At 42.3% G+C, this 26,703-nt stretch overlaps 1 protein-coding gene across 7 annotated transcripts in view; it reads right to left on the bottom strand.

The window, feature by feature from the left end:
- The window catches only part of FEZ1 (fasciculation and elongation protein zeta 1), a gene marked incomplete at its 3' end in the record, with an annotated part of 38,777 nt that extends 12,510 nt beyond the window's left edge, over positions 1 to 26,267 (bottom strand). For 2 of the 7 annotated variants that reach the window (XM_081961217.1, XM_081961214.1), the window contains exons 1-3: positions 15,699 to 16,040; positions 8,251 to 8,350; positions 4,551 to 4,637 (exon numbers count right to left, since the gene is read on the bottom strand). In XM_081961217.1, coding sequence (XP_081817343.1) covers positions 4,551 to 4,637; positions 8,251 to 8,350; positions 15,699 to 16,009 — 498 coding nt within the window. In that variant the 5' untranslated portion in view covers positions 16,010 to 16,040. Of the gene's footprint in view, positions 1 to 4,550; positions 4,638 to 8,250; positions 8,351 to 15,694; positions 16,041 to 23,002; positions 23,100 to 25,718 lie in introns of those variants that run through there. The other 5 variants (XM_081961213.1, XM_081961215.1, XM_081961216.1 and 2 more) reach the window with 5 other exon arrangements.
- Between the last annotated feature and the right edge of the window lie 436 nt (positions 26,268 to 26,703).

Here is a 26,703-nt window from a genome sequence, read left to right as displayed (position 1 = left end):
GCATGTTCCATCCATAATCACGTAGTTTCGATGGCCAGGTCATGATATTTCATGATTTTTTTCCAGTTCTTTTTCTTCGATTCTGGCGTCTCCTGGTACCACAATATCAATTAAATTGTACGTTTCGGTTTTCAACAACTGTGATCTCTGGCGTGTTGTGCTTCAAATGACAATCTGTCTGTATTCGAAAGTCCCACAAGATCTTCACCTTCTCATTTTCAATAACTTTTTCCACTGTACCCATGACTTTTTGGATACAGGTTAAGTCATATTTTTTACATAATGACCAGTGGATTAATTTAGCAACTCGGTCATGTCTAGCTTTGTAATCAGTTTGTGCAATTTGGCTGCATTCACATATTAAATGTGAAACAGTTTCGACTTTGTTGTTGCAAAGTCGGCAGTTTGGATTGTCAGTGGATTTTTTTTATCTTCGATTATTTTGTATCATCATTGTTATTATTATTATTGATTCAATTTGTATGGCCACCCATCTAAGTGACTTTACGTAGCTCAAAACAGGTGAAAGCAATCCAATGAAAACACAAGTTAAAATTAATATAAAACATAAAAACTATCCATAATCAGTTTTAAAGAAAAAAACCAGAAAATCAGAATGAGCAGCAGAATTCATTCTATGCCAGTTTCAATGCAGCCACCGTTAGGGGTCCCACCGTTGTTGGAGTCCAAGGGACAACATCAGGGCCATGTTTCCAGAACCTTCCTAAAGGCAGAGAGAATCAGGGCCAATACTTTTCCCTCCTGTGTCTACCCCCTGCAGCTGGCAGCTGGCATCTGGAGCCCTGGTACTCCCAATCCAGGCATTGTACTGTTCATCTTTTAACACACAATCACTGTACATGCACACAGATCCAGCTTTGATACCCCTTGCAGTCTCTAAAGCAGTATTTCTCAATCTTGGTAACTTTAAAACATCTGGATTACAACTCCCAGAATTCCTCAACCACATTGCTAAGAATTCCAGGAGCTGAATTCACCTCCTATAATAATACAATACAATAATACAATAATACAATAGTAGAGTTGGAAGGGACCTTGGAGGTCTTCTAGTCCAACCCCCTGCCTAGGCAGGAAACCCTATACCGTTTCAGACAAATAGCTATCCAACATCTTCTTAAAGACTTGCAGTGTTGGGGCATTCACAACTTTGTTTTAAATTGTATTAAATCATCCCAAACTCCAGTTCTCTGGACAGATTGCAACATTTTTCCGAATAACAAGCACATACGGCAAGCAAAAGAATAAGAGAAGCACAGATCAGAACTCTTAATAGGGAGTAAAAAAAAAAGCTAACACGAGTTAAATTTAAAATCAATTCTATAAATGCTTGAAAGAAGGGGAAATGGCTTCAGCAATCACCAAAAAGACATCAATCATTATGGAGGCCAACCATGTCTACCAATGGCTCACCCTTAAAAAGACCTTCTCCTTGTAGCTATCTGCCTTGATTCACCCACAGATTTTACTTCAGACTTCTAAGCAATTCTAAGTACCCTAAGTGGGTAGATGACATAAATTTCTCTAAGCCTGGAAAAAGTATTCAAACACAGCAGACATTCCAGCTTCACCTCAAGCTAAACACTAGTTCATCCATTGAAAGGGGGAAAAAGGATCCAACAATTGACAGAGACCTTAATGTATTCAGAAATCAATGAGGACTAGAGTGGTATTTTGCAAACTTGGCAACTTTAAGGTGTGTGGACAGAATTCCCCAGCCACAAATTCTGGAAGTTGAGGCCCACACATCTCAACGTTGCCAGGACTGAAAAAACATTGGACTTAAGTATCCTTGTTCCCAAGATTCTGTACATTAACCTAACTCCTTTTTTCCTTGCATTAGACCTGATTAATGACACTTTAACTTATTGCTTTCTTGGATGCCTGCTGTTAATAGGAGAAGAATGTATGAGGGGAGGCAGTACTGTATGATCTAAGGCAGGGGTCTCCAACCTTGGCAACTTTAAGCCTTGAGGACTTCAACTACCAGAAGTCTGGGAGTTGAAGTCCACTGGGTTAAAGTTGCCAAGGTTGGAGACCCCTGATCTAAGGCACTCAGCACCAAGGCTGAATTAGTACCAGGAATATAAAGGCAACCACTGCAGCTGAAAAATCTCTAATTCCACAAATCCATAAGGACTTCAATTAATGGACAGTAAATGGACATTGAGACAGATAAACATTCTTATCCGCCAAGCCAATTGCAGAACTAAAACTTTACGCCAATACTCTTAGCAAATGTTGCTTTTTTTTTTTAAACTGCCATCCACAGATGCCTTTGGACTACAGTTCCAGAATCTCTAGCCAGAACTGTTTTGCCCATCATACTTGTAATCCAAAACGTTTGGAACATGGCAGGTTGGGGGAGGGGGGAAGTTGCTTTGGGTGATCTAAATATCTCTAATGGAGGCTGAAGTATTCAGCTCACCAAGACACAGATGCAGTAATGAAATAATAAATGAATACACATTCCAGCTTCTTAATTCACAGAGTTATATCTTGGCTTCCTACCAAAGCTACTCAAACACTTTACTTACAGTTGGCTGCAATGGCTTATAATCTAAGACAGCTTCATGGCCCCTGGGTGAGTAAAACTATCTCCTGCACCATCTGGAAAGGCCATTATAGTCACACCAACATGGAACAATGCTAGTTGTTGCCAACACACCTGAGTGCTTTAGGCTGGGGATGAATAATCTACAAGGATGTGCATACTTAAAACAGTTCAAGATGCCTCCCCCTCCTTCAAAAACTGGCCTTAAATTAGGAAACACAGAGGACAGATGTCAAGGTTGAACATAAGTTTATACAAGTTGACACACAGGGAATGGCTAACTTGGAAATTGATCAAAATGTGGTAATTGTATTACATTCCAGCCCAGCATTTGCCTGAATATCAAGGATTAATCAAATTTCTTTTTAACCTCCCACTATTTAACCTCCCATGATGTAAAAAGATGTTGAGACTCTAGAAAGAGGGCAGAGAAGAGCAACCAGGATGATTAGAGGACTGGAGGCTAAAACATAGGATGAATGATTGCAGGAACTGGGCATGGCTAGTCTAGTAAAGAGAAGGACCAGGGGAGACAGACAGCACTGTCTCAATATTTGAGGGGCTGCCTCAGAGAGGAGGGGGTCAACCTATTTTCCAAAGCACCTGAAGGCCAAACAAGGAGTAATGGATAGAAACTGATCAAGGAGAGATTCAACCTAGAAATAAAGAGAAATTTTCTGACAGTGAGAACAATCAACCAATGGAACAGAAATTGCCTTCAGAGCTTGTAAATGCTCCAACACTGGAAGTTTTTAAAAAAGAGATTGGATTTGTCTGAAATGGTAGGGTTTCCTACCTAAGCAGGGCGGTTGGACTAGAAGATCTCCAAGGTCCCTTCCAACTCTGTTATATTCTATTTGAATAGACATTGTTAATCTACCCTATAATTGGGGTTGGAGTAGTAGTCCAAATATCGAACCAGAGAGATCCACACTGGGAAAAACTTGCATATTTGATCATGGGCAGAGAATTAATAATTCTGTTCCATAAGATTATGCAATGCACTCTAATCCCCTTTTTATGCTAAGAAACTGCTGCAACTGATTTGTTTCATAACATGTACTTCCTTTGTATCATCGCTACAATTGGCCAATGGGAGATGGTCTCAGCCAGATGCTGTGCCATTTGTTATCTTGCCATAAATTATGCACTAGCCATAACATTGGCAAATTAGCCCACAAACAATTACTGTTCTGAATGACTGGCACTTATTAAGTAACACCAGTAAAATGAAGCCAGATCTCAAATATATTTAGCAATCTGCACAAGCATTTTTATTTGGAGATGGGTTGCGTTTCTTCCTTGCTATTGAAACTATGTGGCCTGTATGCTGAGAAGTTCTCTCTTTGCATTATGTCCGAGGCAGAAGTAGATAGAAACGTCTTGATGTTAAAGAAGATTTGGTTGATAGTCTTTATCTCCTCTCCTCACTGATGCTGCAATACTTTGTCTTTTTTCACTTTTGTCTGCTTATCATTTCATATTTGTGTGCACATATGTGTCTGCATATATTGCATTTGGGAATCCAGGCATACAGACAGGAACACATGAAAATATCAGGATAGGTAGATGGATGGATGTATGGATGGATGGATGGATGGAGGGATGGATGGATGGGCGGGCAGGCAGGTAGGCAGACAGACAGACAGACAGACAGACGATTAGCTAGACAGACAGAAGTCAGAATTACTTACGGAGAGAGGCTCTGAATGGCAATTCTATCCACCCCATTGATAACACAGACAAAGAATGTATGGCTGTTTGCAATATCACATGATGGCTTTTACGAGGTTTTGCACAAAAACCGGCATTTACGTCCAGGTTTCAACTTCCTCGGTGAACCATTGGTTCACTTAATGACCACATCAAAATCATGGGAGGGGGGGGTGTTTCCTACTACTGCAGTAGCTAGAAGAAATCCCTGATTTTATTTCCAATATTTCCCATAGGGAAGGTCAGGAGGGGAGTTTGCTTGTACCTGATCAGCTGTGAGTAGAGGTTCCTCGTTAATACCAGAATCGTTTTCACTCTTCTCATTAAGCTCTTCCTCCTCCTTCTCATGGATCTGAAAAAAGGAAGAAAACAAACAGCAAGCAGATTCAGTAGCAAATATGGTCTCCATGTAGCAATAGTAATTAGACTTATATACCACTTTACAATGCGTTACAGCCCTCTCTAAGCAGTTTACAGAGTCAGCATATGGCCCCCAACAATCCGGGTGCTCATTTTACCAACCTCGGAAGGATGGACGGCTGAATCAACTTTGAGCCGGTCAGGATCGAACTGCTGGCAGTTGGCAGAATTAGCCTGCAATACTGCATTCTAACCACTGGGAAGGAAGGAAGGAAGGAAGGAAGGAAGGAAGGAAGGAAGGAAGGAAGGAAGGAAGGAAGGAAGGAAGGAAGGAAAATAGTAATAGCACTTAGAGTTATATACCACTTCACGGTGTTGTACAGCCGTTTACAGAGTCAGCCTATTGCCCCCAACATTTTACCCACCTTGGAAGGATGGAACGCTGAGTCAACCTTGAGCCTGGTGAAATTTGAACTGCCAAACTGCAGGCAGCTGGCAGTCAGTAGAAGTAGCCTACAGGACTGCATTCTAACCACTGCACCACCATGGCTCAGGTAGGTGTTGCTGTGCTTTACAGGTAGAGGGAAAAGAAGGAATCCCACACCAATTCTTATAGCACATACAATTGAGGGATTGTAGCTAAGTGGTTAAGACACTGGATTGGTTGACTGGAAGGTTGGCAGTTCACAATCCAAGCACCAAGTTACAGGGGGGGACTCCTGTTCTTGCCTCAACTCCTGCCTACCTAGCAATTTGAAATGCTAGGTGGGCAAGTAGATAAATAGGTACACTCTGGTGGGAAAGTAACAGGTTCTGTGCACCTTAGCGTATAATCATGCCAGACATATGACTCTTCAGACAACAATGCCTCCCTTAGCTAGGAAATAGAGATAAGCACTCCACCCCTAGAGTTGGACACAACTGGACTGGACAAAGAAAACCTTCACCTTTTTTTACCTTTCACTTCAAAAAAATGAAGCTCTACCTTTAAATGGATCTATGGCATTTCTCAAACTCCAGATTGTGTTTTATTAAAACACACACACACACACACACACACACACACACACACTGTAGTGGTATGTTTGCCCTTCACTGAGCATACGTGACTGGATTACTTCTGTCAAGATCTGGGAGAAGAAATTGTTCAAAAAATGGGAGAGATTTCTTGAGCCAAGCAAAATTGTCCTAGGAAATATCTTGGAGAACAGAAGGAGAACAGCTTCTTCAAGGTCCTGCTTGACAGCTGTAATCAACAGACCAAAATTGCTGCTGTCCGAAGGGCTTTTCAGAGGAAGGATTTTTTTTCCCCCTTAGTGTCAGCATCATCTCCATTCCTTCTAGGGGGGACTGGCAAGCCCACAAGGAAGTGTTAATACCTGCTGAAATTTGCCTGCCAAGACTAGTTACCATTTTAGTTTCCCAACGTGTCCTCAAGTGACCTTACAGCCAGGCAGCAGGAAAACACAGGGATAATTTAAAGTAACAGCTAGAGAGAGAGAGAGAAAAAACCCTCAAAATTTGAAGCTTACTGCAGGGTGAGGCCATCAGTCAGAGAAACTGTGCCTCTTCAAAGTTGAATGTAGCCTTTGGGGTGTGTCTCTCATGTTTGTGTTTCCAAATAGACAAATTCCACCCAGTTACCTTGCATTTCCTGTAAAGCAGCATTTTCCAACGTTGGACATTTTAAGATGTGTAGACTTCAACTCCCAGAATGCCCCAGTCAGCAAAGCAAAGCTGTCTGGGGAATTCTGGGAGCTGCAGTTCACACATCTTAAAACGGCCAAGGTTGGAAAACGCTGCTGTAAAGGGAGGCAAACTAAAAGCAAATGGGACATCTCTTGGCTGAGGCAGCAATCTGGTGGACAGGCATTGGGGAAGGGGGGGAGGAAAAGGTGATAGTAGTATGGAATCTGCCTTGTTATCTCGAAATCCTTTCTCGCCATTCCCTTCAGGCCACAGCCTCTCCAGATTGCCCTTGCTGTCTCACGACTTTGATTTGGAAAGGCAATCGATATGTGCTCATCTCACCATTTCCCTGGCTGCTGCAATTTATTCTGCTGAATTGCTGCCCTGGCTGGTGTCCTCAACTTCTCCGTTTCCTGGAGTGTCGATTGCACAACTCACTGCACAGGAAACAATGGCTACTGAAGGGCTCCCAAAAGGGTACGGAAGATGCTTCAAATTGCCTTTCCTGGAAGAGTGAGGTACCAAAGTGCCGTCTTGTCTGGAATGGGAAGCATACACTGCATGGGGTTAGTGGATGCAGGGTCATCTCAGCACTGGAAGAGGTCCTGGCTTACCAGTGCTTATGCCAGCGGTGCCCTACATAGAATCGTAGAGCTGTAAGAGATCTTGGAGGTCTTCTAGTCCAACCCCCTGCGTAAGGCAGGAGTCCTTATTTCATTCCAGACAAATGGCCGTTCAATCTCCCCTTCAAAACCTCCAGTGATGGAGGACTTACAACTCTGGAAGGCAGGCTGATCCATTGACTAATTGTTCTCACTGCCAGAAAATTACTCCTTAGCTCCAGGTTGGATTTTTAAGGATCCTGAAGGATCTGACGAGCTCTAAGCCAATGGCTCCTTCCATCCTCAGGTTAAAGTATGGCACATCTGGCCACAGAAGATGGCAGGGGAGCTGCTATATACCCTCCAGATGTTTAGCATTACAACTGCAGCAATCCCTTGTCATTGGCTGTATTGGTTGAGACAAGTGGAAGCTGAACTCCTAAATATTAGGAGAGCACTAGAAAGGGACTACAGAGGAGAGCATTCCCTCCAGATTCCTTCAAAGCAGTACCCCAAAAATGGTTTCAGCCTTCTCAATGACTTTTGTAGTTATTAGAAATGCTTGCTTGGGAGCAAAATCATACCTAGGAATTTTATTCAAAGAAAGGTTTTCGTGACGTAAAGAAGAGAAGGTCCAATTAAGCCTTCGAGGCTACACGCACCCTCCCCCCACAGATTAGGTAAGAAATCATATTTTTTCTTCTCCCCAACATTCAAATCTCCACCACATCTGGGACACTGAGCTTCTCTAACAGAACTTAAATTCCATCTCGCTAAAACCACTTTCCTCAATCTGGTGTCCTTCAGATGTTCAATTCCCAGTGCGGCTGGGAACACCATAAAGTTGTATTAAGGGAAGTTGTAGTGCAGAACATCAAGTGGCTTACTGCTAATAGAGGATCAATATCAACAATGAAAGCTACTGTACATTATGAAATGGTTCTGTGTTAATTAAAACAGACCAATGCCAGCTAAATTTTACTCATATTTTTTCTGATTTAAAAGAAACAGATCAGGGAGAAGGAAGTAATGGGAGTGTCTATGATTCCAACTATTTTTTTAAGAATACCCAACATAAACATGGGAATATTATTATCTATGGAAACTTGGGGAGTCTGTACTGCTATCCAGGAAGGATTTTTGGCATATTCTTAGGTTCTGCCTTGTGAAAAGACAGCCAAATGTTATTTTAACTTTTAAGAAAGCCATTCCTATTTCTTGGGTTTCCAACAGAGCTTCAGCACAAGTATGCCGCCTGTTTTATCTTATGAGTAACGAAGGGGAAGGTTGAGATACGCCCATCCAGGTAACTACCTCTGTGTCGGAGATATTGCCGTTGAGCACTTCGATGTTGGGATCCCTCAGGTCCTCGGTGATGGATGGGATGTAGTTGTCTGTTAGAGCATCCCAGACCCTGCAGAAGAAAGCAAGAAGGGTTAATATAGAGAACCTGCCTGGGAAGCAGAGATGCTTCCCTCAAGGCTGTTAGCTTGATCTACAGATTTCAAACACAGCATGACATGCACGGATGATGTTTCCTAGTTTGGGTAATGAAACATCAGCAAGAAAAGCTCAGAGACCCCCAAGGACCCCTCGTATAAATACATCCAAGCTAAACATGTGTTAGACCTGATTTGATTTGAATTCTAAGATGACTTGGCCCAGGTCTAGCCCAATGGTGTTAAAAAGAGAGGGGAAGGTTTTCAGTAGGAGTTGAACATTAAAAATATTTCTCAGCTTAAGAAATAATAGGCTGAATGTAAAGTATCTAGCATGCTTTCTTTACCTTGACATTATTTCATATTAAGCACAGCTTCACAAAAGAGGATATAAAGTCCCTTCTACAGAGGCACTGGTTTTGTTTCCCCCCAAAGTAATATTTTTGCACAACTTCAAAGTACATCATGAGGCTCTTCACGTTTCTCACCTTCAGTGATTGTGCATACTCTCCCATTAGCCAACAGACCAGCATTAATAATTGTCAGTATTCTGTCTGCTTCGTTTCTCCCTAGCTGTGTTTGCCACTCTGCAGACGTGCAATAAAGCCAAACAGAACAGGCAGCAAAACATCCCAACCCTTTTGTTTTAAGGAAAGAACGGGAGAGAAAATGGAAGGACTGGAAAATGGAATAAGACAGCAGTTCACGCACTGCAGCAAAAAAAGAAATGCAGACAATGTAGATGTCATGTTTTCTCAGAAGCAGTCGCCATGCCATTACCTTCTAAAGTTAAACAAACTTCACATGGCCATCACTAGAATCCCCTAGAATCATTCAGGGGTACGCCAGTTTTGGATCAGGGTAAAGCTTGTATTTGGAAGGATTCCTAATGTAATCAAGATCTTCTATAAACATAATTGGTTGCTTTAGGGTTTGGTAATTAAAGACTGAATGAATCCTAACACAAGCATCAGAAAACATTGGGAGGGGGGCTTGCTTTACCTGTAACCACCGGTATATTTCTGTTCTTAATTTCAACCCTCTACTCTGGGGGGAAAAGTCAACAGTAATACATTCATCTCTTTTCAATATTGCGAGACCCATCTCTGTTATATTTTGACAGCCAAGGAGCAAAACTGCAAATAATGTGAGCTGCTGAAAGATGTGTCATATCACCTCAGGCCACTCTGAGGTCTCCTGGCTCAGCTATGAATTAAGTTCTAAATCCCATTCTATTTATTGAATGTATTTTCTTCAGATACTGTATTAGCTTCTGGTTCCGTGTCTATTCTCTCCAAAACGGCTGAAATTGTCCTGAACAAATCAAAGGGAAAACAATTCTGTGGCAACATGAGACAGGAAGTGGGACAAATAAGAACATCAGAGGATCTTGTGCATAGATTTAGCTAACCAATAAAGATCGCTTTAGTCCATGTCAATAAACATATTCATCTTCCCACGTATTTTCTAACAGATTCCTCAAATATCCTTGGGAAATCACTCACATCTGCTAGGTTTCACGGAGGATGCCTTGGGAAACTACGACCTCAAGGATGCCCAATTTAGGATAGTCCAATGGCTTGTGGACATTGATTTACAATATCTATGAGCCAGAGCCAATAAAACTTGCTCCCCCCTGACTCTCAACCAAGTTAATAACTATGGATTGAGGATGGCTTCCTATTTTTATACCCTAACCATTCCCAAGTATAGAAGAGCTTTTTCCCTAGCTCGCTTCAATGTCCTGCCCTCAGCACTTCTGGATGGTCGTTTCAAGAGGCTCCCGATTAACGAGCGGCTGTGCCCTTGTGACAGAGCCGAGGTTGAGACAGCGGAGCATGTCCTTCTATTTTGCCCTATGTATAGCGCGGACAGATCTAGGTTACTGTCTCTTCCTGAAATCGTCCCTTCTGGTCCTGATGGCTGTGATTTGTATGTGCATTGCCTTGGGGATGTCTCCTCGTACATCACCTCTCAGGTTTCCAGGTTTTTCTTGAGAGCTGTGACCATTAGAGGAGAGAGCTGTAACCTCCCTTAGTTGGGCTTTTGGTGACTGGCTGCTGTGTCTCTTTTGTAGTGGTCGTGTTTTGGTCTGTGACTGTAAATAAAGTATTATTATAACTGTACTCACGACTGATCACCTCATTCCAGATGGAAGCATCACAATGTGCCATTTGGTCTACATCTTCACATTTATGGATAGCAGAAATCTCTCATTATGTGTTTCATCACGTTGTTTATAAAGCCATCACAAAAAAATGGGAGCATTTGATAAACTACGACTCAGTGAACAGAAACAGAGATTGTCCTCACCTCTCATGAGGGAAAGAAGAGGAGCAGAAAGCGCGTCCTACTCCATCCGTCTCTTAAAACCAGCAATATCTAACCCTTGGACTTAACATAGGAAGAAAATAATGGGGGGGAAATGAAATGAGTCACTATAACTAAGATAAATAGGTATTAGAGAGAGAGAGAAATGGAAAACCTGTCCCTTGGTATTAGCCTCATTTGAAAAATTATTGATTTATTGATAGAAGTGTAGGAAGTTAGCATCACCCCTCTCTTAGAAAAATGAAATATCCTGGGAAATATTGAAAAGGCAGAATATTATATTTCCCTGGATACAAAGTGGAGAAACATGTTTTTAGGTAGGAAACAGACTCACTCTTAATAGCCCCCACCTTTATCAATGGGCCATTAAAATGCCTGAGCCAGTCTATTCTACATAGCAAAGATTTCCCCCCTTCAGCTCCAGGGTGATGGGATTAAGGCATGATAGTATTAGCCCTTTACCCATCTCACCACAGGACACCTGGAAAGAAGTAGTGCTCAATCAAGCTTGGGACTCAAAAGACACACAACCTACAAAGTTAGCTAAGACCCCTCGCCCCTGGGAGTCTGACAACCAATCAGAATACATTTCTTACACAGATACAGGAAACAGAGAGGTGGGGCCAAACAGAGAGTATAAAAAACTCAGGAACTTTCAGCAATCCCCATATTTCTCTCCTTTCTTCTTCACCCAACATCTGGAAGCAGGTAGTCTCCCTTTTCTGCTCAGGAGCTCAAGCCATGTGATCCTGTCCACCATTCAACCATCTTTCCAAGCAGCCTCCATGTTACCAGTGTCTTTTTCCCCACTTGGAAGTGAACCCAGAAGGATGTTCCTTCCAACAGGAGAAAGTATTGTAGCTTAGGGTTGAGCTGTGGTGTCCTTTATACGTTCTGAACTTAGTTTTATGAACCCAACTAGGTAAATTAGTCCTAGTAAAGTAGTGAGGTCTGCTCTCATATTACATACCAGTGGTTTGCCCAGTCAGTGTTGGAGATTTTGGTCTTGGTGTTACCTTGATTAGGCTGTTGTTTACTGCTAGTCTATGGTTCCTTGATTGGGTATTGTTTGCTCCTTGATTGTTGGTCTAGTGTTAATTGTGGTGTTGATCTTTGCTTATCTGGATGCAGATTGCTGGTGAGGAGGTGCTTTGGTCTTTCTGTTTTCTTTTTGGCTTTTCGATTATCTCTTCAGGATTGGTATGTAGATGTTTACTTCTCTTGATTTATCATTCTCTACATTAGATAGATTTATTTAGATAAATAAATAGATAATATGTTTATCTATTATCTATCTATCTATCTCTATTCATTTATTTTTTCCAAATAATTCTATTTGTTTTTTTCTTTTTCTGCCTGTGAGTTTGAATTATTGATAGATAGATGATAGATAGATAGATAGATAGATAGATAGATAGATAGATAGATAGATAGATAGATAGATAGATAGATAGATGATAGATAGATAGATAGATAGATACATACATAGATACATAGATACATAGATAGATACATAGATACAGATATAGATAGATAGATATAGAGATAGATAGAGATAGATAGATAGATAGATAGATAGATAGATAGATAGATAGATAGATAGATAGATACATAGATACATAGATACATAGATACATAGATAGATAGAGATAGATAGATAGATAGATGATAGATAGATAGATAGATAGATAGATAGATAGATAGATAGATAGATAGATAGATAGATAGATAGATGATAGATAGATAGATAGATAAATATAGATGATATAGATATAGATAGATAGAGATAGAGATAGAGATAGAGATAGAGATAGATAGATAGATAGATAGATAGATAGATAGATAGATAGATAGATGATAGATAGAGATAGAGATAGATAGATAGATAGATAGATAGATAGATAGAGATAGATAGATAGATAGATATAGATATAGATATAGATATAGATATAGATATAGATATAGATATAGATATAGATATAGATATAGATATAGATATAGATATAGATAGATAGATAGATAGATAGATAGATAGATAGATAGATAGATAGATAGATAGTCTTTGTTTCCTAGTCATGGACTAGAAAAAGTACTGTTTATCTGTCTCTTATCCCAGGATATTATTGCTATGATTGTTGTTATTAAACATTGTTATTCATACTAACGTTATTTATACAGTGGCAAATGTTTACTTTACAAAGCAAAAAAATATGGTTTGTGGATTTTAATCTGATGAGAGCTGAGGGCGACCTTTGCTTAAGGTGGGGGCTCTTATTCCATTTTTTAAAATTGTGTTTATAGAGCTGCCCGTGTGGTTTTATAGAATACCTGTAGTTATTAAGGCAATTGCCATGTTATGGCTCAGGGCTGCTCTTCATTCAAAAGAACCCGAATGGCAATCTGAAATTTTTTTATTAGGAATAATGTCTGCGAAATACACAAAAAGAAATCCAGTATTTAATGCTACATATAATTACGGCGGCAAGGATTGCCTTTGCCCAGAAATGGGAAAACAAACTAACTCCAAGCGAAGATGAAATAATAAGAAAGGTTATGGATTGTGCTGAAATGGACAAACTAACTGAAGAAATTCAGAGAAAAAAAGAATCAGAATTCTACCAGATATGGGATAAATGGTATAGGTGGATGGAGGAAAGAAACAAGAATCAATGAAGGAATATAACAAAACTCAAAAATAATAGTTATGAGTAAAATAAGAGAGTTAAGAATGGTGAAATCCAAATGAAAAACAATAGAAGGGGAAATAATATAAGGTGAGGGCTATCGATTGATCATTGCTATGAGAAAGAACAGGAAGCTCCTGTTTGTATTGCATTGTGTAAATGTGTTGCATGTCTAAGTTTTGTGTGTGTGTGTATTTTACATGTTTAATAAAATTGGGGGGGGGGGGAAAGAACTCGAATGGCAGATCTTCACTTACTGTGTGGGGACCAAATAAAGTCCCACCAGAGAACCAAGGACAGTCGCTGGCTAATTGGGTGGCAGTTTCCAGTCTTCTGTCATTCAAACCCCAAGAGACGGACAAGTAGACAGTGGAAACTGAGCCAGATCAATGATAGTACAGCTGCGGGTTCTCTCTTTCAGTTTCAGCCATGACAACGATAGAATGAATCATCAGCCTGGTTGGTCCTGACAGTAAGGATGATTCAACTGGATGCAACTGGTTCTATTTTAAAACCGAAGAGTGCATGCCAATATCCTGACACTTCCCATCAAAAGGAAGGAACTAGAAGTATCTCTCCTCAGAAGCCAACAGGCTGGACTCTTTCTGAAACTGATGGGATTACAGCCCAATCTCCTAAAGACCGGAAGATCGGCATGGTCTTGATCTACCAACCTGAGATTCATATGTCTGAGCTGGGCTCTTAGGCAAGCAAATCCAATTTATTTCCCCAAATAGCAGAGTTGCATTTCACAAAGCAATCTCAGCATCCCATTCTATGGGGTGACCTTCGCTAGAATCCGGCTCTCCCATTAAAGAGCTTACCCGGGTGATTTCTGCAAGCGTTGGACCATACCTACAATGTTATCAGATAATGTATTTTTAATTTCCCGGTTTTGGAAAAGTTCACATCTGTTCGCAGGTCTTTATAACAGTAAACAATGTGTCTATTCAAGTAAAAGGCAAACAACTGCATATCTGGGATCAAGCCAAAATAAAGAAAAACCCAAATCCTCCCAGCTGTGTGAAGTACAGCAGGTCAGTAGCAGATCAACAGCCAGAAGGACAAAAATTATGAAAATCTGTTCCTTGTTGGAATTCAGACAGAAGTCATGCCTCTGTTTGTGAATGAGATATTGGATTTTCTTGGACAGAAAATCAACTGTTGCTGGTCCCCCCTGCCTCCCAAATGTGCATAAACCATGCACACTGATTGCTGTAAAATAGCATCTAAACTATTTGCCACCTTAATGTGGCCACTAATATTTAGCTAATTAGTAATAAAAGCAGAAATCCACCAGGCCAACACAAATTTGCACAAAGGTTTCCTCTGCTAATTCATCACTAAAGCTTCAAAATGTAGAATTATTATAATAGTAATTATAGGCAGCCCTCAACTTACAACCACAATTTGGATGGAAATTTTGATCACTCAGTGATTTGGTTGTTAAATGAGTCATCACATGAGCAGACCCGATTTTAGGACAATGTTTACTGTGATTGTTAAGCACATACAACTTCCCCAATCAATGTTGCTTGTTGGAAACAGCTGGGAAGGTTGCAAAATTGTGATCAAGTGATTGGCAGGATGCCGCAATGGGTCATAATTGATAGCCAGTTGCCAGGTGTCTGGATTGCTATCATGTGACCACAGGAGGGGTGCAAAGGTCACAACTTCATGGACAGGTCATAAATCACCTTTCCAGAGGCTGTCATCATTTTGAACCACTGTCAACAAATAATCATAAGTCAAGGACTGTTGTTTCACATACTGCCCTGCACATGCATAGATATAGCTTTGCTTGCTTGAGCAGCTCCGTTCCTAATAGGCCCTGGACCCCAGACTGGGGACCCCTGATCTAGGGAACAAAAACTAAATAATTGTTACACTAACAAAGGAAGAATCTATAAATTTAGTTTTGCTTCTTTGTTTGAATTTTTGGGCTGTTTCTTGTTTTTACATCCACTTGCAGCTGTTTTCTTTAAAAGTTGCACAAAAATGCAATTGCATCTTTGGGATGTTTTATTTTTAATGGACACAACATTGTATCTATCTGAATAGATGCTTGATACCAAATCAGATGTTCTCAACTTGGAGCCCTTCAAATAATTGGAGTCCATAATTCAATTTCAAAAAGGGGACCTAAAAATAAATCACTTTCAATAAAGGGAAAATAAAAATAAAAAGGAAGAAGAAAAGCTGGTATGTCTTTGAATCAGTAGATGTTCTATTAGATGTCTTCAGGTAGAAAACACTGAGAAAGTGCTAACCAGAAACAATTTCTATGACTGTTCATTGCTTGACTTACTCTTCATCCTGCAGATTCTCCTCTTCTTCCTGGATCTGGAAATGGTTCTTCACGGGAGCCAAGTTCTCTGTCTTGGCATTGTAATTCCGAAAACAAATGTTGAGCTTCTCGTCAAATTCATTGACCAAATCTTCCATGGACTTGAAGCTGATGATCTCAGAAGAGAAATTCTCAAGCTCAGAAAGAGAAGGATCTTCCAAGTGCTGAGCTGAAGAGCCATAAAAATAATGAGCTTTCTCTTCCCTATCCGCTATGTAGCATGGCCTCAAATCTTCAAACTCTTCATCCAGGCTTACAAGAGGGGCTTCCATGTTGGATTGGCAAATGGAAGAAGGATGGCCTCTGCAAGAGAAGGAACATAAATGAGGCAATAGTAGTAGCCAGTCAATCCTGGCATCAATAGTAGAGCATTGGTTATGTCCCATTGCTTGGAGTAAAAATTATCCTAAGGTCCAACAATCTGGGTTCATCTTTTTCAGGAAAACACTTTTATGCAAGACTAGCAAAAAAAAAAAAGACAAGCTTTTGCTTCCTAGTTACCATAGACCAGCGATGGCGAACCTTTTTTGGCTCGCGTGCCACAAGTGGGGGGAGCGCAGGGGGGGTCGTGTGCAGGCGTGCTGCACCCATAATGCAATGCGCGACCCCCAGTGCGCATGCGTGCACAACAGGCACGACCCCCCATTTTTAAATGCTTTTTTCGCCCTCCCCAGGCTCCAGAGGCTTTATAGGAGCCTGGGGAGGGTGAAAAGAGCCTCCCCCGCCCCCCCGGAGGCCCTCCGGAGGGTTCAGGGATCGTCCGGAGTGACTTCCGGTTTGCTCGGAGGGTCGGGGAGAGGCTCTTTTTGCCCTCCACAGGCTCCTATAAAGCCTCTGGAGCCTGGGGAGGGCGAAAAATGGCTTTTAAAAATGGTGAACTCAGCTGGCCAGCGCCTCGCGTGCCCTGACAAATGGCTCTGCGTGCCACCTGTGGCACACGTGCCATAGGTTCGCCATCACTGCCATAGACGTTTCGGTGCTGAAAATAGCAGGAGAAAAAGGAAGGAGAGAGACATTTTTAAAACCCCAATAAGATACCAAACACTTCTTGATAATACAATTCCTTCCTTGTTTATTACAACTGACCACCAAGCTTTTTAAAGCTTTCAGCACCAATCTAAGATATACCTCTTCATCCAGTGCTTTGCTTAAAATGGTATTATTGTATCTTTCTAGCATTAGAGTTTTTAGAGAGGTTTTTTTTTAACATTTTCAAATCGGTTTGATAACAAAACTGTTATTTGTTTCCAACTTACAGAAAATAGTTGTGCGGGGGGGGGGGAGGATTAATATCACCCTTCTTTGGAATCATAAGGATAATGGATAGAAATAAAAGAAGATAAAAACAATTTAATAATAAACAAAAGAACTGATTCCAACAGCAGAAGAACTAATAATATCTAATCTCAACCAGCCCCAGTTTGGTCTCGTGGTTAAAGGCACCAAGAAAGGACCATGAGTTCTAGTCCTGCCTTAGGCATGAAAACCAGCTGGGTGATTTGGGGGCCAGTCACTCTTTCTCAGCCCATCTCACTTCACAGGGATGTTGTCTTGGGGAAAATAGGAAAAGGAAGATGTATTGGATACGTTGGCTGCCTTCAGTTTTTGTAAAAATAATAAAGCTGAGATACAAATAGATATGTAAATAAAACTTACGATAGAACAGAAGCAGCAGATGTACCAAAGAAGACAGGACAGTACCGTGATTTTGAAAATGAAACTTCAACATTATACGGTATTTGCACACATTGTAAAGAAGAATCACAGCAAATGAATGGTGTGAGTTAGGGATAGAGAATTCCCACCTATAACTACCATATCTCTAACAGAGTAATTATTCTGAACGGGAAGACTAATGTAACAATGGTTCTCCGAAATTATCCACCATAATTGCAATCAGCTCCTTTTGGTGAGGAACAGAAAGCTGTATATTTGGCTGAATATTCCCTTGAATATTGCAGCAATTAAAGGTAACAATACCCCCACACCACACCACCCTGTCACAAAAAGGAAGAAGGAAAATGCTTGGGCAATTCTATATTTGAAAATAGCTTAATTAGATTGAGCTAAAGTTCAGAGTCAGATCCACCTTGGTGGCCAAAACGCCATCTTTTTTGGACGAAATCAAAAAGGAAGAAGAATTATCCTCCCTCTGCAGCGATTCTCTGGTGACTCAATCTCTCAAGTCCAAGGACATTGGGGGGGGGGGGGATCCAGCTCTAATTTAAGCAATTGAATGCATGTACAATTGAATATCCAGGGAGGAAACCTGGCTTTCAAGCAAAGACGATGCTGCAGGGTGAAGAGGCAGATTCACAAGCTGCCTGAATTGAAAAGTATGATCTTGCCTATAACAATCCACCTTAAGAAAAGACATTGGAGACCCTTGCAGGAGCTGAGTTGCAGCTGCTTGACGCTGGCAGTAAAAACACAAATAATATTGGCTCCAAAGGTTCCCCCTGCCAGCTAAACCCAGATTGCCTCCAAGCATTCTGCTTTGATTTGATAAATTTAGGGGGCAAAGGCGGGGGAAGGCTGAACCAATTTAATTTCCGAAGGGAACCATTAACTTATTTGAATATTGCCATCTAGCAGACGAATTCATCACCCCAGACACAGCCTGGGACGAAGGCAAAGTTCTGTAAACCAGAGCTTTTTAAAAAGCCTGCCTGCTGGGTCTTTTGGCTCCATCCAGATTTCTTTGCTGATTGATGGATAGGAGCCTTGGCTCTCCTTCTGGATTAAAATTGCTCTATTGTCACCACAGTCACTGCAAAGAAAAGGCATCGCGATTGGGCTGCAGATCTGTTGCTGTGACAACTCTCCCTCTCTCCCCCCCCCCCCCCAACCTTGGGGCACAAAGAAACAACTGTTGCTGCCATTTCGAGGATCTGCAGATGAATTTAAAGCATTCTGCAACTTTTCTGGAAGCCAGGATGATTTCAGTAAGCAACCGATTGTCAGGTGGGGAAACTCAGACTGAAATCTATGAGTTTCCCAGGGGTCTTCCTTACAGCTCCTCTTTGATAGTTTACATGCACTGTTTTAAAAACCAAATTTGGGGTGTTTGTGCTGTATTAATGACCTGTGGTCATCTTTAGGAGGGGAGCATCAGCTTAGGATGGAAAAGAAGCAGTAGTGTGTATCTCTCGGTGCAGGCATTGCCTTTAGACAGTCTCTATGCCTCCAGTTAAAAGATTAAGATTGCAAGAAATGTTCCTTGCAATGAAGGCATGGGAACATCAGCAGTGACAAAGCCACCATCAATCAATTGCAAAAGGGAGCTTTACTTGGAACAGCTTACAATCTGTGACGATACCTTTAGCGCCACCAAATATTCACATCTGCCTTTCCCAGGTCCTTGGGAAGGACTTGATAGGTAGACAAAAATGCCAAATCCAGTCTGAACATCTGGCTGACTGTGAGACCAACCCTTGTAATACTAATGGCATCTATGCAAGGGCTGAAGAAGCTTCTTGGATGAGAAGCGAAACATCTTCAAAGAAAAACCAGAAAGTCCAGCTGCCTCTTGAAAAAGCACCTTTGGGACAACCATGACCTGTATGGATGAGAATCTCCATGGACATTTAACTGTGCAAGGCTTACATGTTAATTCTCGAAAATGATGGTGTTAAAATGTTACGGTGTTTTCACTTACAGAGTGATTACCATCTAGAGCTCAATGCACCTTCTACACTATCACAATCATTGAAAAGCAAAGCCTCATTTTCGTAGATGTGGCAACCACCAAGGAGAACAGAATTGAGTAACCACAACTGGAAAACTTTACTCAGAACTCTGATCAGGCGGTGAGAAATTCTTGTAAAGTGATTGACATAGTTATGGGAGCACCAGGCAGGATGACAAAGAGATTAAACAGCTTTTACAAGGATTAAATATTTCAAGTATATAAACTATGGATTAAAGAAATCACCTTGCTGGGCAACCTGTTATATCTTCAGATGTTACTTGCAATAATTCCCATCTTCCTGGATGAGTTTTAAGTTTCTATTGGTCAAAGAAGATATTATTTTGTTGGTTCTTTTCCCTGCCTTATTCATTCATGAATCAAAACCACGTCGTCATCATCATCATCCTATCTACTTAAGGCAGGATCATCTCTGCTCAGCCTAAAACCTATATCCCTTTACCTGGAATACCTGGGCAATTAGGAATCCCATGCGCAGTAATCAGATGGTAAGCCAAGAAGGGTTCTAAAACAGTCTGCTTTATTTCCATGCTGGCCTCTACAAATATCAAGACCCAGGAATTTTTTTTTTTTAAAGACAAAAGTCAGAAAAGAGAACTTTTTCCAAAAATTTCTGTCCTGACTCTTTTTTCTCTCTCTCTCTCTCTCTCTGCAAAAGGAAACATTCCTCAGGGCTAGCAGGAAAACAAGGGATACGAATCTCTTCTTAGCAATACAGTGGGATGAATGTATCACTGTAGGCTAGGAAGTTGAATTATACCTGAATTGCCTAGGCAATTCTGCCAAAGGACTGAGGACCAAATCTCTAGCATCCCTACTGCTCTGTTGTAGAACAGAAGCCCTCTTGTCAAGGCCATTTTAAGTATTTCAGTAATAAGTACAGCCCTCTGACTCATTATATTCTCAATTGTTTTTCCATCCTGCTTCAATTAGTATGCTCAGCTTTACTAACTGGCTGCCTGGATTATAACTGGGAAAGATCAAGTAAATGTTGTGAGATAAGACGTTTCCACCTTTAGTTTGCACTTTTTGTTATCAGGACGCTGCATTTATACACAGCAGACTTAGCTTGTGGCCTTCAAATCATAGCTTATTTATTTATCTAGCATATGCAGTGGTGGGTTTCAAAAATTTTTAAAACTTCTTCTGTAGGTGTGGCCTGCTTTGAGAGTGTGGCTTGCCAGTCATGTGACCAGATGGGAGTGGCTTGCCAGCCATGTGGGTGTGGCCAACTTGTAAAAGGTGGTGAAACTCACTTAACAACGCTCTTGCTTAGCAATCAAAATGTTGGCTCAGAAACTCTGGCATTTGAAGCATGCAAGTCTTAAAGCTGTCAAGTTACAAGACCCTTGCGCCCCTAACCCTTTAGAAAAAAAAACCCCAGGGGTGTTCAAACTTGACAGCTTTAAGACTTGTGGACTTCAACTCCCAGAATTGCTCCTTTCGCTCTTCATCTTGATGATGTGTGGACGGGCGGGGGGAGGGAGCTGGAACCGGTTCTAAACGGCACTGTAGATTTGTGGAACCTCTTCTACAGAAGAGGTTAGAACCGGCAGGAACCCACCCCTGAGCGTATGGCATCCATAGAGATCGTGCAATGACTAATAACCACTGGATTATGAAGTGTAGACTATCTCAGTCCGTGATGATATACCCAGAGCAGCGTCCTGCTTTAACAGAGCAGCTAAAAGTTCACCCACACAGTAACTTAACTGGATACGGCATCCCTCACGGTTAAAAACTACGAAGGCAGCAAATCATAGCTGTGTGTTTTTTTTAAAAAAAGCAATTACCCAATCTTTATTTATGGAATAAAATTTAAAATGATCAGATGGAGCTCATCTACGTGCAGCCTCTAACGTCATCCTCTCACCGGAAGTTCTCTCTGTATCCTATTTATGGGGTCCCCAACCTCTGGGCCACTCTGGGCCATTTGTAGCCAGGCCATGCAAGCGCTGGACAGCTTCATATGCATGAGGGACAGGAGTTTGTGCACAAAGCTCAATTTGGGTGAGTGGCAAGTAGAGGCCCGCATGCCTGTTGCATAAACAAATTGGAGCTGTGTGCTCAGAACCACGCCGTCTCGCCCCCCCCACCATGCCCGCTATGGAAAGCTGGAAAAGTTGGGGACCACTATTCTACAGCACCCATCATTTTCATTGCTCCTATGCTAAACTCCTGCACATAGCACAGTGCCCTTGTTCTCCCTCTGACTGCTACGAGGAGGCCTCCATCGGATTCAGCGGACCTGAATCTATTGCAGCCATTCAGAGGTTCTCTCTGCCATCATCAACCTCTCCACCTCTTCCATTTTTTATTCTTATAACTACATGTGGTCCTTGACTTATAACCACAGTGGAGTACCCAATTCCCATTGTTGAGTGAGACATTTGTTAAGGCGTTTTGCCCCATTTTATGACTCGTCTTGCCATAGTCGGTAAGTGAATCACTGCAGTTGGTGGATTAGTAACCTGGTTTGTTAAGTGAATCTGGTCTCCCCGTTGACTTTGCGGGTCAGAAGTTGCAAAAGGGGATCACATGACCCACCCCACCACCACCACCCCAGGACACAGCAAAGATCATAAACCTGAACCAGTTGCCAAGCCTCTGAATTTGGATCACATGATTAGGGGGATGCTGCAAAGGTCATAACTATGAAAAAATGGTCATATTTTCAGTGCAGTTGTAACTTTGAATGGTAACTAAATGAACTGTTGTACGTCAAGGACTACCTTTACCTTCCTCTCCCACTGATCTCCAGATATAAGGAAATGGACAGGCAGCAAAATACAAGTTGGCCATCCAATTACTACTTTATCTTGTATAAGCTTCCAATTCCCTTTGGTCCATATATGAGGTGACAAAAGCAATTGAAGGTTAACGTCAAAGGAAAAGAATCGAAATATAAAACTTGCTTGGCAGGGCAACCCATTTTCCTTGATCCATCTCTGTATTTAAGAAGTCCCGAAACATGCCACATTCCCCATCGTATTTTGGAAGAAGACACACATTAGTGTCCCACCCTGATCTGAGGTTCTTCTCATGCAGCTGTTTGGGAAAGTCTTAGGACTTCTAGGTTCATGAGAAGTCTCCTTCTCCGAGACAGAATGTTTTAAGACAACCCCTCACCCAGTGACAAGAGGTTAGGAGGATTGGCATGTGCCAAAGTTTAAATTCCCAAATGAAGGGCTGCGAGGATCACTTCCTGGACCTGCAATATTCTCCCTGTCTTCCTTGTTATTGCTGCCTGCTTGCTTATTGGCTCTTTGTTGGCCAATGAAATAAGAACAGAGACTGGAAAGAGGTGACTCATTGAAGGAGAGGAAAAAAGTCATCCAAGGTCAACACCATGCCAATTTGCGACAGGACACGTTTCCCAACATCCCAATGACAAGATCCCTCACTGATGATCCTGTAGCTTGACCACGTGATGCTAGGAATGGAGAAAACACATTTGGGGGGGGGGGACTCCAATATGCAAACCAAGCCAGATGTCACAACAGGGGAAGACAGCAAGCAAGACAAATCTCCCGTCTGACCTGCAGAAGTCCCATACATTCTTTAAAATGGGGTGGCAATCGATCAGAACTCCTGAAATGAGAATTCTAGGCAGGCTAGGAATTCTAGAAGTTTAAGACCTCTTCCTCTTCTCTGTCCAGTTGGAAAGGGCTGCTTTGCTGCATCAGCTTTGTGCTAGATGGATTGGCCAGACGGTAGCTCATCGCCAATCAACTTAAAAGCCAAGATGAACAAGGGCAAAAAAGAAATATTGTGTTTCAGTAAGTTAGAAGCCATTGAAAAAGCATCTTGGCAAGTGCAAGATGGAAAATAGCAAGCGAGGCACTTAGGTAGCTGCTTCAATCTCTCCAAAAAGAGAGAAAAGCTGCAGCAGCCTCAAAAAGGGAAACAAAAGACATGTGTTTTTATATATGCTAATGTATACGTGCCCGTGCAAATTTAGAAAGAATGGGCTGTGTTATAAACAAAACTACATTATAATATAATGTGATGTAATTGGTTACAGAGGGTAGACTGTAACCAATAAGTCATATATCTACACAATCTACCCTAGTAACATGTGATGGGTACACTCAAAGCCGCTGGCTCTTTCTTCTGACAGCTGTTATTAAACGGGATTTGAATGGAATAATAGTCCATCCGACATTCTCAAACCAAGAACACAGCTTTGTACGGCAGGTTTCATGCCCTGCACCACCCAGCAGGAGGTCACATTTGCAACTGGGAAAGAACAGAGCCATCCGCCCCCACTGTGATCTAACTTCTCCTGACTTTGAAGAGGGAGCTGAGTTTTAGATCTAGCAACGTGTAGTCAACATTTTAGCGTCTCCAAAACAAAACAAACGAAGCACAATATGGAGAGAGCAAATTACTAGGAAATGTTTAATAGAGGCTTATTAAAGGCTCAGTAAGTGTAATAGGTCTGTCCTTTCTTTTCCTTCCTTCCTTCCTTCTTTTCATTCGTTCCTGTCCTTTCGTTTCCTTCCTTCCTTCTTTTCATTCCTTCCTTCCTTCCTTCCTCCCTCATTTCTTTTCTTTTTCTTTCTTTCTTTCTTTCTTTCTTTCTTTCTTTCTTTCCCTTTCTTTTTCATACAATGACCCCACTAAATATATCACTATTATGCTCCTATTATACGATTAGAGAAACAGACATTTTGACTTTTGCAATGACTTATTTTTCGGACAATTCCTTCAATATGCTCGATTTCTAGCTATGAAATGCAAGGCTCAGAGGCCTAGAGGGGAAAGCCTCATCCTCCATTATCCTTGGACAGATCTGCCAGCAAGTTTGAGAAGATGTTATGGGGAAAAACACCATTGGGGGCCCCTCTTTTGTTGAATACAGCAGAACTAGTCTGGCAGTGATGACCACCAGCCAACAACAACCTGAAGTAGCTGAGATCCAGCATTTTAATGCCTAGCATAGCCCAACAACATAGCAACATACACAGATTTACACCAGGGATGCTGATGCGAGTGAGGGTAGCTTTAATTTCACTTGGCTGGTGCTCCTAAAAGGCCAGTGAGGGTGTCCTCAATAAACCCTGTCCAAATCATGGGACTTCAGAAGACACTAGTTCCAGGTTTCAGTCGTGGCCCAGCTTCTTTGAACAATTACTTCCTGGTATAGTTGACATCACTATGATGCTATTTGAGGAAGGGTGACACTAAAAACTTGCTTTCCTTTACAAGAAGTAGCAACAATCAAAGCCCTGTTTTAATGCAGATCTTCAAAAATCGATGAATAAGAAGCAAAGCACCTACAAATCATGGCCTTGTTCCTTTCTCCCTTTGCTTTTGCATCATCCATCTGCAGAATGCAGACTTCAGCTTCTCCAGCATAGTCACTTTAACATCCCTTCTGCCTCACACCAACCCAACAGGATCTTGCAGGTACATCCACCTGCTCCGGCAGATCATATTATATACCTGATCCTCCTTCTCAGAGCTTCCCACACAGGTTCTCACATCACACACACACACACACACACACACACACTTAACAAGCAGCCTCTTCCCAGTCCTGAAATCACGGACCGATTTCCCACCCGTGTCTAATGCTAGAAATCATGAGCCTCTAATGATGTTACCTCCAAAACCCATCTCAATGCCCCAGCATCCTTCTCACAGGAGCACCCGTACCCCTGCTCCATACAGCCCCCTAAATAAAAACCTGGCTGCTCAAATATCGCAGGCCTCATCGCAGAGCCCCCCCCCTCCTCCCACCTCTTTGTCTCCGCAAATAACCCTGGTCGCATCTCTCCTTCCCTTTCGGTCCAGCCATTCGGTGTACGGAGACATTTCCCACCTGTACAAACACACGGCGGGTATCCCACAGCCCAGCTGTCACTCGAACAAAAGACGAGCCGTCTCTTCTCCGAGCCATGGAATGCAGCCTTAATCTATAGGCAAAGAGGCAGTCCCCTATAGATCCTCCAGACAGCCCAATCTTGTTCCCCTGCACAAAGACAGCGCTGTCCTCGTTCCAGCATCTCCCCACTTGCCTAAACATGCACGCACCTGTCAGGAACTCTCAGCATCTCATCCTCCTTTTCTCAGAGGCACAACATTACACACACACACACACCCCGCCGATGACAGGCTGCTGTGGAAGGGTGATAACGTGGGGAGCTGAAAAGGTAGGATCTGCTGGGCCTTTCACAGCAGACAATAGGAGGAAGCACCTTTGAAGCCCTTGTCCAGTAGACCCCCTCTGGTTCTCCTAGCCCATCCCAGCCTCCGCAAATACGCACCTGAGGGTGGTGGCAATACTCCGCTCACCTCAGCATCCCATCCGGTAGGCCCAAGTGATGGAGGGAAGGGAGGAAAACCAATTCGGCTAGAGGAACTGGACAGCAGCTGTCTGTCTGTGCGGGAGGAACACCGCGCGCTGTTCCTAGTCACTGGACTGCCTCTCCTCTTTGCAGAGAGACCGAACGAGCCGTGGGCTCAGCCTCCCTCATCAATATGCATTAACTCTCAGACACGGATGGGTAGCAACGGCCCTTTCTCGCTTCTGAGCTGGATGCCAGGCCCCTCCAAGAACAGGGGCAGCCTAACGAGAGTCCAGAGACGCGGAGACGAGATAGGAAATCGGGGAGGTTAGGCAGCCGGTTTTGAGGAAGGCAGAAATCGTCGCCCTCCTTTACGCACAGCCTGCCAAACCAAGTGGCAACGACGTCTCCAGCAGCCCTGCCTCTTCAGAAAAGAGCTGCATCATTTGGGGGGCCCCACCCCTCCCACGGATGGAGTCACGCAGATAGAAAGAACTATTCGAAGCAGGGCCCGAGCTGAAGGATCTGTATCTGCTCTCTGACGAGGCTTTTACGGAAGCAGAGGAATGAGCGACAGCATTACGCTGCAGAGGGAAAAATTGTCATGCAGCTTTGTTGTTGTTGTTGTTGTTGTTGTTTTGTTTTCTGTAAAAAGGAACGTAAATAAGGAAATTGTGGGGACAAGGAGCGACCAGTGTGATTTCTAGGTATCCTCTTCCCAAGGCAAAGACGGCTGAAGTCAAGAGACGGGGTTAGAATTTCAAACTTGGAAGTCTTCATGGCCGATTACTCTGATCTTCGCCAACGTTGCTGCCATTGAACAAAATTGGGCATTTAAAAAGATGCTTCCAAATTCATATTTGGGGGCTGTCGCAAACCAGTGGCGCGTCTTCCCTTCCACCCTGCCCAGGGTTGATTTGTAATGTTTCACTGGTTTGCATGACGTTTTCCAGAGGCCCAAGAT

The sequence above is a fragment of the Natrix helvetica genome (genome assembly GCF_964273705.1).
Source record: "Natrix helvetica genome assembly, chromosome: 8".
In the NCBI taxonomy this organism is placed as follows: Eukaryota; Metazoa; Chordata; class Lepidosauria; order Squamata; family Natricidae; genus Natrix; species Natrix helvetica.
This window is presented reverse-complemented; position numbering and strand designations above follow the sequence as displayed.